At 47.5% G+C, this 14,722-nt stretch overlaps 1 protein-coding gene across 1 annotated transcript; it reads left to right on the forward strand.

The window, feature by feature from the left end:
* Window positions 1–285: 285 nt before the first annotated feature.
* On the forward strand, window positions 286–1,597 carry LOC125509623 (probable carboxylesterase 7). The gene has a single exon (XM_048674637.1). The coding sequence runs from the start codon at window positions 367–369 to the stop codon at window positions 1,477–1,479; it is 1,113 nt and encodes a 370-aa protein (XP_048530594.1). The 5' UTR covers window positions 286–366; the 3' UTR covers window positions 1,480–1,597.
* Window positions 1,598–14,722: the final 13,125 nt, after the last annotated feature.

A 14,722-nucleotide genomic window follows, 5' to 3' on the forward strand; every position in this document is an offset into this window, starting at 1 on the left:
AAGGTTCAACTACGTTGTTTATCTAGTGTGGACAACAACAAACGACGGTTGAATTGGTTGAGGGGCATGAAGTAAGCTCAGCCAACCTGAGTTCAAATCCCCTTTCTTGAATTGCCCTTGATGACCACCGTGGGATGACGATCGGACGCCTCCGAGGTCGTTCGGACCTGTTGCAAAATTCCGGCAGAATTTTAGCTTTCTCGATTATCTATTAATAAAAATTTCTTCACATTCCCACCGGTAGCGTTCGATCGATGCTAAAAAAAAGTAGCGTTCGATTGAAACCCGACCCGCACCAGATCTCACCAGATCCCATCGTCCAGCTCCCTTTCCGTAACAGCGACCAGCCAACAAACGGACCAGAAAATGCCAATTTCAGCTCCAGAATCGTGGCGACGATTGCTGTGGGCAGCTCTCCTCGTCGCTCCGCTCGCCGCTCTGCTCTACCAGTTCCCGATCCAATTCCCCGGCGCCCCGTACACAAAGGCCGTCCCCGCCATGGACGCCGGCGCCGAGCTGGAGCTGGAGTACGACATGCCGGGCGTCCTGCGCGTGCACAAGAGCGGCCGCGTCGAGCGCTTCGACGGCGTCGAGACCGTCCCGCCCTGCCCCTCCGGGGACCCCGCCAACGGCGTCGCCTCCAAGGACGTCGTCCTCGACCCCGCGGCCAGCATCCACGCCCGCCTCTACCTCCCCTCCGCCGCCGCCGCCGCCGCGGAGCCCGGCAAGAAGCTCCCCGTCGTCGTCTTCTTCCACGGCGGCGCCTTCTTCGTCCACACCGCCGCCTCCCCGCTCTACCACAGGTACTGCGCCTCCCTCGCCGCCGCGGTCCCCGCCGTCGTCGTCTCGGCCGACTACCGCCTCGCCCCGGAGCACCCACTCCCGGCCGCCTACGACGACGCCTTCGCGGCCCTCAAGGCGGTCGTCGGCGCGTGCCGCCCCGACGGCGCCGAGCCCTGGCTCGCCGCGCACGGGGACGCCTCCCGCGTCGTCCTCGCGGGGGACAGCGCCGGGGCCAACATGGCGCACGCCACGGCGATACGGCTGGGGAAGGAGGGCATCGACGGCCACGGCGGCAAGGTGAGCGGCGTGGCGCTCCTGAACCCCTACTTCTGGGGGAAGGAGCCGGTGGGCGGGGAGCCGACCGACGCCGGGTACCGCGGCGGCTTCGAGCGCGCGTGGGAGGTGATCTGCAGCGGCAGGTTCGGGCCCGACCACCCGTACATCAACCCGGCGGCGTCCCCGGAGGAGTGGGGGCGGCTCGGGAGCGGCCGCGTGCTGGTGACCACGGCGGAGCACTGCTGGTTCGTGGAGCGGGCGCGCGCGTACGCGGAGGGGATCAAGGCGTGCGGGTGGGACGGCGAGCTCCAGTTCCACGAGACCAAGGGCGAGGCGCATGTCTACTTCCTGCCCAAGTACGACTCGGACACCGCCGTCAAGGAGCTCGCCATGGTGGCCGATTTCGTCAGGCGCTGTTGAGATTTTGCTTCTTCGCCCGGTGAATGATTCGGCAGCGAAGGAGCACACAGTTTGTGATGTATTTCATGCTTTTTTTGTTATACATTTGTATGAAGTTCGTAAGACTGGTTGATGAATACTCCCTCCGTCCTGAAATTCATGTCGCAGCGGCCGTTTTGCAATTTACTCCTCATCCTTTTCCCGACAAAACCCGAAGTCCCTCTGTGTAGTCGCTTTCTTCCTCCTTACTCTCCGACCGGCCGGCGCCGCCTGTGCCGCTCCCCTCCACGCAGCTCCAAGCCGCCTGCGCCTTCTCTCCCTTCCCCGTGGTTCCTCTCCCTCCCTAGCGCCGGCGCCCTCTACCTTGCGCGCGTCACCGGCGCTCTCTTCCTCTCGCATGTCCCTCCGCATCGGTGAAAATGTGATTTTTTTCCCTCCGGCACTCCGATCTGCAGCGGCCGTGCTCAATCTACGTCGGGGACTACCAAGACGGTGCGACGGAGCTGCTTCTGCCGGTCGCCTGCACGGAGCTGCTGCTACCGGTCGTCAGGTGAGGAGCGCGTCTCTTGCAGCCGCGGCTACCTGGCCACGCAGCAGCGGCGACGGGATGGTGGCGGCAAGGGGGATCCTCCGTCCGCTCTAGGACTCCACACGGCCAAGGGGGCGAGCTCCTCCGTCCGCTCTAGGACTCCACACGACCAAGGGGGCGAGCTCCTCCGTCCACTCTAGGACTCCACCGCCAAGGGGGCACGCCCTTGCATCCGGGAGGTGCTCGAGCTTGTCAAAGGTGCCCCTCCCCTTCCCCCTCTAGATCTGATTTGCTGGTGAATTGCAGGTTCAAGTCACTATCTTTAAGCAAGATTTCAGATTTCTGATAATTATACTGAATCTTGAAGTGTACTGTCAACTGAACGTATTGGCAGAGTTCATATTTAGACTGAATGTTTACTACTCCTGTCAATAACATACTGAATTTTTAGACAATTTAATCTTGAAGTATAAACTGAATGTTTAGACAGAGTTCTTATTCATGTCTAAGTATGTAGGGACCAGACCTCAAACAGTCTGATCTCTGTGCTCCGGTGTCATCCCTGGATCAGTAATGCTGACACCACACAGTACTCGGAGGATTTATAGCAGAGTAGCAATCACACACTTATTACATCGAGTGTCTCAATAGAGAACTTATTACAATTAATATGGCTTAAGGCCATCTAATAACAATAACAGCGGAAGGCTTGGAAGATAAGTGAGTCCATCAACTCCAACGGCATCACTGAGTATAGAACCATGACCTAAAAACTCCTTAATCGTCGTCTGAAAAGTCTGCAACATTAACGTTGCAGCCCGAAACGGGTCAGCACAAGAAATATGCTGGCAATGTAACACATAGAGAGTAATGGAATGAAATAGCTATACTATATGCATATTTGGCTGGTGGAAAGCTCTATGGTTACAGTTTTGCGTAAAGCCAATTTTTCCCTACTTCAAAGGAATAAAATTTATTTAACTATCATGGTAGTTGTTAAACATTGAGAATGGTTGACAGCATTCTTAATCCCAATTAAGCATCATCATTAAACATAACCCAACAAAATTAATTTAGAGTAACATGTTGAGATTCACATGATAATCCAGGTACTAGATACTCAAGATGTCCATAACCGGGGACACGGCTAACCATGATTAGTTTGTTACACTCTGCAGAGGTTTGCGCACTTTTCCCCACAAGACTTGATCGCCTCCGTTTGGTTTCTTGCACTACATGGTGTTTGAGAAGACGGATGACCGAGACATAGTCTTTCAGAAGTGCTAGCACCTTACGATCGGGTAGACCGTACCACCTACATCCCCTACATCTGCTAGTCCACCACTGTAAGAGTTCGCACGACTTAGTCAACTATGCTAGAGCCCATAATAGCTTGTGGCTGCACACGGAAGTTTCTAGTATGAATAGTCTCATGATCCCTTTGAGCCTGGGTGGCGGTCCAAAAGAAAACAGGCAAGTCCTGGAATACCCAGGTGCCTCAATCCACCCAGATGTGTGTTTAAGTTGCCACCTTAGATAAACCATTAATTAACAAAACTCACATCTGTCATGGATATCACTCACCCAATCCACGTCTACTAGCATAGCATGGCATAATAAGCAAACGTAGAAGTAACTCCCAAAGGTTTGATAATAACAGGTAATAGGTACTACCTCAACTACTTCCCATCCCACAATTTAATTAGATCCTAATCATGCAATGTGTGAGGAATGATCTTATGCAATAAAACTGGGTAGTAGAAAAGATATGATCAAAGTGTTACTTGCCTTGCTGATGATCCGCGAAACCTAGAGATTCGAAGTAACAGGCGGCGCACTCCGGGTATTCTATCGCAGACAAACAAACAAGCATACAATAAGTACTCATCTAATGCACTGGTAAAACTCAAATAAGAGATCTAACCAGAAGGTTCAATTTAAGAACTCCGGTTGGCAAAAAGAATCAAATCAAACGAAGCAACGAAAGTCAAACGGTGAAAGAAAACAACTTTGTTCTACAAATCTGGATCTAGGGCAAATTTTACAGTAGCAAAATCTTGTTTAAGTTGGTTAAACGGATAGAGGGTTTCGAGACGAAACTCTAGGCGCTTGAATCGCCTGATTCCGATAAACGAGCGAAAAGTTATACTAAAACGAAAATTGGATCAGGAATCGCGATCAGAAAAATCGCGGATTTAATCCGAGGAAAAGAAAAACGACGAACGCTCGCTAGAACGAGCGAACGGACGAATGCTCACTATTTAAATAAACCAGAAAAACCAATCTATTAAAAAACGAATCTAAAAAAACCGATGGAAAAACCGACGAAAACCGATCTATTTTTTAAAAAAATCGATGGCACGGAAGTCGAGGCGCGGCGAAACTCGGCGCGCGGAATCCGGCGGCGACGGCGACAGCGTCCGGCGGCGGCGCGGGTGGCGGCGGGGTCGGGCGGCTGGGGCTAGGGTTCCCGGGTGGGCCGGCTTATAAAGCCACCTCGGGCCGGAGTCCTATCGGGACACGGCCCGTAGGTCGGTTCGTATTTTTTATTATTTACGCGCGGAAGAAAAATAAAAAGAAATACTAAATGGACTCCAAAAATTCCGAAATAAATTTTCACGGGCTTCTAAAATCAAGCCGCACAAGGTGAACATTTATTTGGGACCTAAATGCAATTTTGAACAACGTACATTTTTTCCTAAATTCAAATAAAACACCGAAAAACTTCGAAATAAAATCTTATTTGATTTTATTATTAAATCCTCAATATTTCTCTATTTGGGAAAGTCATTTTATTCCCTCTCTCATATTTTTGTAATAGAAATAATTGATGATAAAATAAATAAAATCAAATGATCCTATTCTCAAAATTTGAGAAAACTCAAAATTGAAAATAACGAAATTCCCAACTCTCTCCGTGGTCATTGAGTTGCGTAGAATTTCTAGGATCAACCAAAATGCAAAAATAAAAATATGATATGCAATGATGATCTAATGTATAATATTCCAAATTGAAAATTTGGGATGTTACAAAGTATAAACTGAATGCTGCTCGTCTTTAGTACTGCTACTGCCTGCGGCTTGAAGTGTCGTGGCGGGGGAGCTAAGGGAGGTGGCCAGGTCCTGCTGATTCGCTCGGTGCCTCTGACAGTCTGATGTCCTGAGGTTTTGAGGCGATTCTGCTCTCGTTTTGCTCGGTGGTTTCTGTCTGCGGAGCTGCTAATTTGGTAGTCTGCCTCTAGAAATGTTTGGAGTTTGTCTGGTAGTCCATGCGTGCTTCATCATGAATTTTCAGAGCATTTGCTGGTGGTTCAGATTTTTGTCTGGGCTTCAGACCTCGGTCTGAATTTGTACTAGTTTTGAACTGAAAAAACAAAGAGATCTAGGTGTGAACTATGAACTAGGAGTTGTACTCACACTGCACATAAAGAAGATGTTGTAAACTGTCTTGGTGAATTTGTCCCAATTGCAGAAAATTCAGTCATTCTAACTGCACATAAAGTAAATTTTAGAATGACTGAATTTTAGAATTTGTTCCAATTTGCTAAAAATACTCCGTGTTCAAGTTGAAAATGGCTGTGAAGGATTTTAGAAAATGGTTGTGGAGGATTTTAGAAAGTGTCATTTGTAATCAGTGTGCTATCTTTTGAGTTGCTGTTCATGGTGGGGAAAAAAGAATGCAGCTTAATCCTGCTATCAAACACTTTGCTCTAACCACTTCTACTCATAATTGTTTGAAACATTATTCACTGTAGTCTCAGTTAACTGAATTTTCTGAAGTCATTTTCCTGCTCACAAGTTGACAGAAAACTGTTTGAAAAAAAATTTGACACAAGTTGACTGAAACAAATTTAGAAATCATAGTGCTCCTGTGATTTAGATTCAGTAAACATGACAGTAAAATTGCTCTAAGAGTGCTGACTAAATAAAGGGCTTGCTGTATTAAGCAAATCAATTGACTAAATGCATCTTTAGCTGAATTTACTAAGGTAATATTGGTTGTGTGAGCTGAATTCACAAGGTGAGCATGTGCTACGGCTGTGCACTAACAGTGAGCACATTACCAGTTCTAGTGCATCCTAGTGAAAATCTACCCCAGTCCAGTGCATCCTTTCATATAAATCCATGATGCACAAAAATTTGGTCACAGTAAGTACTCCAACAGTGATTACAGTCAAAGTGAATTTCAGATGATTGCTTTTTCAATTACCAGTTCCAATTTCCATTCAGTGTAATTCACTTTCAATTTCAGTTTTTAGTGCAATTCACTTTGAATTTCAACTAACTTTCATCTGCACTACTGTATGACTTTCCTATCAGCCGCCAGCAGCAGCAGCAGCACAGGCATGGGAAGGCAATAGGAGGCAGCAGCAGAGTTCGTGAATCGGGGGGCGTCGGCGTCGGCCACCACCAGAAGAGGCGTCGCCGACCAGCAGCAGCAGGTGGTTCCCCTTCTTCTTGGTGCTACTCGTCAGCAGCAGCTGGCGGGCAAAGCGGGCCTTCGCGGGGGCGATGCGCGGCAGAATCAGGGGCGGCGACCTGTGTCCTAGGTGGCGCCGGTCCTGCTCATTGGTGGGCGGGTGGCAGAGATCCTGCTCGTGGGTGGCGGAACGGCGCGCCAGCGGTGGGCGGCGGAACCAATTGGCCGAGGCCCCGCTCGTGGTGGGTGGGTGGCGGAGGTCCTCCTGGGCGGGCTTGTCGGCTGCGCAGGGCATGTATGTCGGCGTCCTCCTGGGCGGGCTCGTCGGCGGCGCAGGACCTGCTCGAGCAACGGGCGGCTGGCCGTGGGGGGTGGGGCCGCATGGGCGATGGATAGAGGAGGAAGAAGGGGACGGGGACTTATTTGTCAGAGCTTTAAAAGCATAAGGGCTTTCTTGGAAAAACGCCACTGTACTGCGCTCACGACATGAATTTCGGGACGGAGGGAGTACTTCTTCTGATTACAATTATTAACACGAAGCAAGGGATCAATTTTGCAATGGCAACAAAAACACACGGCAGTGTCCTCTGACCTCTGAATGAACAACTGCCGACAAGGAAGCGTCCACTCGGTCCATCAGAGTTGAAGACTCATCCGACATGTGTCAAATTCATGACTGCACAAGTGCAGCTATTCTACCCGCCTGGGACATTATGGGCGTGCTTGGTTGCCCGCATGCAGCCAATCAGGCCCGTGCAGACTGGTTCTTGTAGAGGGCTTATCCAGAGAGCGGGCAGACTGATTCTTGCAAAGTCTCCATTTCTGCTCGGCCAATCCATCAGCTCTTGGTGCTGCAGCCGCCCGTGTGGGTTCTCGAAGACATAAACAGCTAGATGCGGTCGTTTTTTGGGCCGGGAAGGACAAGGTTCATGGCGGGCAGTGTTTGGTTGCTTGGGACAAAATCTGCCGCCCGTTGAATTATGGAGGGCTCAGTATCAAAAACTTAAGAGTTCAAGCGCTTGCCTTGCGAATTAGGTGGGAATGGTTGAGACGCATTGAGCCTGAGCGGCCTTGGCAAGGTCTCGGCATGATGATTGATCCGGAAGCTCGAGCCATTTTTGATTGCTTGGTGCGCATTGAGGTGGGACGAGGAGATAGAGTCCTCTTTTGGAAGGATCGCTGGATACATGGCCACTCTGTGCAAGACATCGCGCCTCTCATTTTTGAGATGGTCGATACACGCCGCATCAACGCCAAGACAATGCAATGGGCACTCGAGGAGGAGCATTGGTCCCTGGACATCCCCATCATTTCTTCACACATGGCTCTTATCCAGCTCATGCATTTGAGGTACGCCATTGCTTCGGTGCAGCGAGATGACCGGTCGCCTGACAGTTTCCTGTGGCCTTGCGCATCCTCTATGGCATACTCGGCAAAATCCGCCTACTCTCGTCTTTGTGAGGGTCTGCCGAGCTGCCCTTACGCTGTAGCCATCTGGAGAAGCCTTGCACCTCTCAAATGCAAGGTTTTTGCTTGGTTGGCTTGCCAACTTCGCTTGTGGACGGCGGACCGACGCACTCGTCATGGGTTGCAAGATCACACCTCGGTTGCTATACTTGCTTACAGGACGAAGACACTGTTGACCACATCTTGGTGCAATGTGGCTACTCGCAAGCCACTTGGATGGGTTGTTTTGACAAGTTACGTATTCAGATCTCTTGCCCCGTGAGTACGGATTCCTTTGTGGAATGGTGGATGTCGCAACGATTGGGTTTCGCAAAGGAAGACAAATGTGGGTTCGACACCATGGTCATTTGCACGGCACGGTCACTTTGGAAGCAAAGGAATGCCAGGGTGTTCAACAGAGCGGAGCAACAAGTGGACGCACAAGTACTCGTGGAGAAGATCCTTGAGGAGCTTACCGAGTGGAAGTTGGCGATTCAGGGAGGCGGTAGTTTACAACGCTTTGTGAGAGATTAGCTTCTGTATTCTGGCAAGAGTGGGGGCGTGTGTGCGTTGTCTTCGGGTGCCTCGCACTCGTTAGACTCTCTTGTAAATTGTGTTTGCTCTCTTCTATAAAAGTAAGGCACGCGCTTTGCATGCTCTCGAAAAAAATGCCCGTGTAGAATGTGCGTGGCCTATTTGGTTGGCTAGGCTACATGCGGTTTGTGGCCTGCACGAAGCTTAAAGCAGCCTATAGCCTTGCGTGACGGAAACTGCCAAATCGGCAGTTTCTCACAAGCCTAGCTGGGCGCGGCCACACGTGCGAGGCAGTTGCACGCCTCGGGCAGCGCGGGAGACGGAGGGGGCGTCTCATAACTTGCCCCCACTCTTCTGTCATCGCCCAGACGCACCGTTCCCACCGCTCCCTCTCTCTTCCTCACCCTCCCTTCCTTTCCTCTCCTTCGATGGCTCCGCCACGCCCACCGCCGCGCCGCCTTCTGACGCCCGTCGACCAGCGCATCGCCAGCATCCAGGAGCGTTGGCTGGCCAGGCTCCAGAACTCAGGCCGCGACCTAGCGTCGACGTTGCGAGCACCGTCCCCCATCTGCTGCCGGTCAGCACGAGCGCCGACCAATGCGGTGCCGGCCGCTCCTGCTCCGCCGTCGATTCCGGACCTCATGGTCCAGGACTCGGCACTGGTGCCGTCCATGGAGCCGCCCCTTCTCGGGACCCCATTGGGCAGGGGGTTTTCTTGACCCCCGTCCAAGGGTTTTCTCCTGTCGGCGGGCCGTCCTTCTCGACCTCCAACGTGGCGATGAGAACGGGGCCGATGCCGCAGGCCATCGCCAGGGCCGGCTCCTCCTCTGCTTCGCCACCTATCTCCTTCCCGCCGGGGTTTTCACCTCGGCCTCGGTTCGCCGCGGCTGCGCATGCTCCGGTGAGTCAAACCCTCTCAATGCTTGCTCGTAGATGTAGATTAGGGGTTTATTTCTTAGGCATGTGCTAGTAGTTACTGGATTCGATAGGATTATATAGGATTCTAGCAGATCCGATTGGTTGCGATCCCAATCGAATCTAATCGGACTGATTTGTTCTTGTTTTGTACAGTGTGTGTGCTAGGATAATTTTCTTATGCTACTGCTAGTGTGTCCTATGATCTGTGTTCATGCTAGTACCTGTGTTGATGCTAGAATCATGTTCATGTTGACTGATGAATGTTATACTGATGGCATGTTCATGTTGACTGAATAATGCTAGAATCATGTTGACTCATGGCATGTTCATGTTCAAGCTAGGATCATGTTCATGTTGTTGTTCCTGTTGCTAATATACATGTTCAAGCTAGGGTTTGTGTTGAATGTTATACGTGCATGTAGTAGGACCATTTTAGGATGCTGCCAAATGTACATGGCTACACATGGGTGCTATTGGCACTTGTTGTTGCTATTTTTAGATGTTTCCATGTTTAGGATAGTGCACTAATGAGTGGCAGTTGCAGCAAAGCAGATGCCACTGATCAGTGGACTTGCCCAACAGCAAGTGACATTGATAAGTGGAGGCAAATCCCACTTATCAATGGCACTTGCTGTTGGGAAAAATGCCACTTATAAATGGCACTTGCTGTTGGGCAAGCCCACTGATCAGTGGCATTTGCCCAACAACAAGTGGCATTTGTCACTGATCAGTGGCATTTACAGCCAGTGCCATTGATAAGTGGCATTAGCTAAAAGAGTTTGTGCACTGATCAGTGGCATTTGCTCTTGGGAAAATGTCTCTGATTAGTGCAATTTTGCAAAGAGTTTGTGCACTAATACTTGTCATCTTACCAGATGATAACCCACAACTATAGGAGATTGCAACAGTTTTCGAGGTAGAGTATTCAACCCAAATTTATTGATTCGACACAAGGGGAACCAAAGAATATTCTCAAGTATATTAACAGTTGAGTTGTCAATTCAATCGCACCTGAAAGACTTAATATCTGCAGCAAAGTTTTTAGTATCAAAGTAATATGGAAGTAACGGTAACAGTGGCAAAAGTAACAGTATTGGTTTTGTAGTGATTGTAACAGTGGCAACGGTAAAGTAACTAAGCAGAGATCAACATGTAAAAAGCTCGTAGGCATTGGATCAGTGATGGATAATTATGTCGGATGTGATTCCTCATGCAACAGTTATAACATAGGGTGACATAGAACTAGCTCCAGTTCATCAATGTAATGTAGGCATGTATTCCGAATATAGTCATATGTGCTTATGGAAAAGAACTTGCATGACATCTTTTGTCCTACCCTCCCGTGATAGCGGGGTCCTATTGGAAACTAAGGGATATTAAGGCCTCCTTTTAATAGAGTACCGGACTAAAGCATTAACACTTAGTGAATACATGAACTCCTCAAACTATAGTCATCACCGGGAGTGGTCCCGATTATTGTCACTTCGGAGTTACCGGATCATAACACATAGTAGGTGACTATTGACTTGCAAGATAGGATCAAGAACTCACATATATTCATGAAAACATAATAGGTTCAGATCTGAAATCATGGCACTTGGGCCCTAGTGACAAGTATTAAGCATAGCAAAGTCATAGCAACATCAATCTCAGAATATAATGGATACTAGGGATCAAACCCTAACAAAACTAACTCGATTACATGATATATCTCATCCAACCCATCACCGTCCAGCAAGCCTACGATGGAATTACTCACGCATGGCGGTGAGCATCATGAAATTGGTGATGGAGGAAGGGTGATGATGACGATGGCGACGGATTCCCCTCTCCAGAGCCCCGAACGGACTCCAGATCAGCCCTCCCGAGAGAGATTAGGGCTTGGCGGTGGCTCTGTATCATAAAACGCGATGAATCCTTCTCCCTTATGTTTTTCTCCTCGAACGTGAATATATAGAGTTGGAGTTGAGGTCGGTGGAGCATCAGGGGGCCCACGAGGCAGGGGGCGTGCCCCCCCCCCCCGGGCAGGGGGGGGGGCCCTCTGGTGTTGATTCTTTCGCTAGTATTTTTTATAAATTCCCAAAATATTCTCCGTGAAGTTTTAGGTCATTCCGAGAACTTTTATTTCTGCACAAAAATAACACCAATGCAATTCTGCTGAAAACAGCGTCAGTCCGGGTTAGTTCCATTCAAATCATGCAAGTTAGAGTCCAAACCAAGGTCAAAAGTGTTTGTAAAATTAGATACGATGGAGGCATATCAACTCCCCCAAGTTTAAACCTTTGCTTGTCCTCAAGCAATTCAGTTGACAAACTGAAAGTGATAAAAAACTTTTACAAACTCTGTTTGATCTTGTTGTTGTAAATATGTAAAGTCAGCATTCAAGTTTTCAACAAAGATTATGAACTAACCATATTCACAATAACACTTAGGTCTCATGTTTACTCATGTCAATGGCATAATCAACTAGCGAGCAATAATAGTAAACCTCGGATGACAACACTTTCTCAAAACAATCATAATATGATATAACAATATGGTATCTCGCTAGCCCTTTCTGAGACCGCAAAACATAAATGCACAGCACCTTTCAAGTTCAAGGACTGACTAAACATTGTAATTCATGGTAAAAGAGATCCAGTCACAGTCATACTCAATGTAAACTAATAGTAATACATGCAAATAACAGCGGTGCTCTCCAACTGGTGCTTTTTAATAAGAGGATGATGACTCAACATAAAAGTAAATAGATAGGCCCTTCTCAGAGGGAAGCAGGGATTTGTAGAGGTGCCAGAGCTTGATTTTGAAATAGAGATGAATAATATTTTGAGAGGTATACTTTCTTTGTCAACATAACAACCGAGAGATCTCGATATCTTCCATGCTACACACATTATAGGCGGTTCCCAAATAGAATGCTAAAGTTTATACTCCCCCTACCACCAACAAACATCAATCCATGGCTTGTCCAAAACAACGGGTGCCTCCAACTAACAACAATCCCGGGGGAGTTCTGTTTGCAATTATTTTAATTTAAGCAAGGGACTGGGCATCCCGGTTACCAGCCATTTTCTCATGAGTGAGGAGCGGAGTCCACTCCTCTTGAGAATAACCCGCCTAGCATGGAAGATATAGACAACCCTAGTTAATACATGAGCTATTCGAGCATACAAAACATAATTTCATTTGAAGGTTTAGATTTGGCACATACAAATTTACTTGGAACAGCAGGTAGATACCGCATAGAGGAAGGTATGGTGGACTCATATGGAATAACTTTTGGGGTTTATGGAAGTGGATGCACAAGCGGTATTCCCGCTTAGTGCAAGTGAAGTCTAGAAAGAGACTGGGAAGCGACCAACTAGAGAGTGACAACAGTCATGAACATGCATTAAAATTAATCAACACTGAGTGCAAGCATGAGTAGGATATAATTCACCATGAACATAAATATCGCGGAGGCTATGTTGATTTTGTTTTAACTACATGCGTGAACATGTGCCAAGTCAAGCCACTCGAATCGTTCAAAGAAGGATACCAACCTATCATAACACATCACAGCCATTTTAATAGCATGTTGGCACGCAAGGTAAACCATTATAAACTCCTAGCTAATTAAGCATTGCATGAGCAACTATAATCTCTAATTTTTATTTCAAACACGTTTCATTCATAATAGGCTGAATCAGGAAAGATGAACTAATCATATTTACAAAAACAAGATAGGTCGAGTTCATACCAGCTTCTCTCATCTCAATCAATCCATCATATATCGTCATTGTTGCCTTTCACTTGCACGACCAAACGGTGTGGATAATAATAATAGTGCATGTGCATTGGACTAAGCTGGAATCTACAAGCATTCAATACAAGAGAGAAGACAAGGTAATATGGGCTCTCTGTTAGATCAACAATAATGCATATGAGGGCCTCTCAACATTTTCATCATGGTCTTCTCCTCTCGACCCCCAAAGAAAAGAAAAGGAACAAAACTATTTACACGGGAAAGCTCCCAACAAGCAAAAGAAGAACGAGAAATCTTTTTGGGTTTTATTTTAATTACTACTACTACAGGCATGGAAAGTAAACTAGCTAAAAGCTATAACTAATTTTTTGGTTTTTCTTAAGGTTTTTCAAACACACACGAAGAATGCTGGAAAAAGAAAATAAACTAGCATGGATGATACAATGGAAAGTATGAACACCCACAACTGGCATGAGTGTGTGAACATGAATATAATGTCGGTGAGAAATACGTACTCCCCCAAGCTTAGGCTTTTGGCCTAAGTTGGTCTATGCGCACGGATCAAAGCTACTCTCTCCGGTAAACGAAGGAGTGTCCTCTGGGTGCCACTGGTTGGCGATCTCCTCCGGATTCCACTGATAAACAGACTGTCGATAAGGGTCAGGAGATGGCTCAGGCTCAGGCTCTGGGGATCGTGTTCGCTCCCAGTATGCATAAATGTCATCGGGCAAGATGATGTATGTGCCTGAATAAATGTTAAACAAAGAAGGTGCAAGCAGGGTAATAATCTGACAAGTCTTTTCACTGAACCAGGTTATAAATGAGACTCTTCTCCTTATCATCGCAAATAAATTCATGTGCTACCATACTTTTATAGTCTAAGAAAATAGGGGCAACACCTTTTCTTCTTTCTCGTAGTGTCTAATAGGTATCTCAAAATATTTAGCAAGACGCGAAGCAAAGATACCTCCAAAAACGGGGCCCTTTGTACGGTTTAGACTCAACCGTTTAGCAACCATAGCACCTAAACTGAAAGTTCTGTCACGGAGTAAAGCATGGCGCAAAATGACGAGCTCAGGGGCATTGAGGCCCTCACTGTTCCCATCGCCAATTAAACATCTACTAGCAAATATTGCATAATAACATAGAACAGGAAAATGTATTCTAGTAGTTCTTGCATCCGACACTTTTCTCGTTTCCCCTATAGCAATCATATCAATAAATCCTGCCACATCCCTAGGATGTGGTTCCTCAACGCTGCCCTCAAAAGGCAACTTGCAAACCGCACAAAAATCATAAAGTGACATCTCCTTAAACTCACCATATAAATAAAAATCCACCGAAGGTGGCGATCTCCTAGCATGGAAATGGAAATTTTGCACAAAAATATTAGTGAGTAGGAGATATTGTTAGCTCGTCGTGGAGGAAGTCGGTGAGGCCTGCATTCTCAGCCAAATAATAAAAGTCCTCATAAATCCCGGCTACTCTCAAGAACTCATCACAAGGCCATTCGCACGGCCGGACCTTCGCAGTGCGAGGGAGATTATATTTGCGCTTCTTATTCTCTTCACTTTGCTTATCCTTCGAGCTTCGGCTCGAAGAGACCCTCAACAATCTCTTCATCATTTTCTTTCTCTGGAAAATTTCTGAAATTTTTAGTGACTCAAAATAA

The sequence above is a fragment of the Triticum urartu genome, chromosome 5 (genome assembly GCF_003073215.2).
Source record: "Triticum urartu cultivar G1812 chromosome 5, Tu2.1, whole genome shotgun sequence".
Taxonomy (NCBI): Eukaryota; Viridiplantae; Streptophyta; class Magnoliopsida; order Poales; family Poaceae; genus Triticum; species Triticum urartu.

Coding starts and splice junctions, on each gene's coding strand:
- LOC125509623 (XM_048674637.1), top strand. CDS start 367: ATGCCAATTTCAGCTCCAGAATCGTGGCGACGATTGCTGTGGGCAGCT.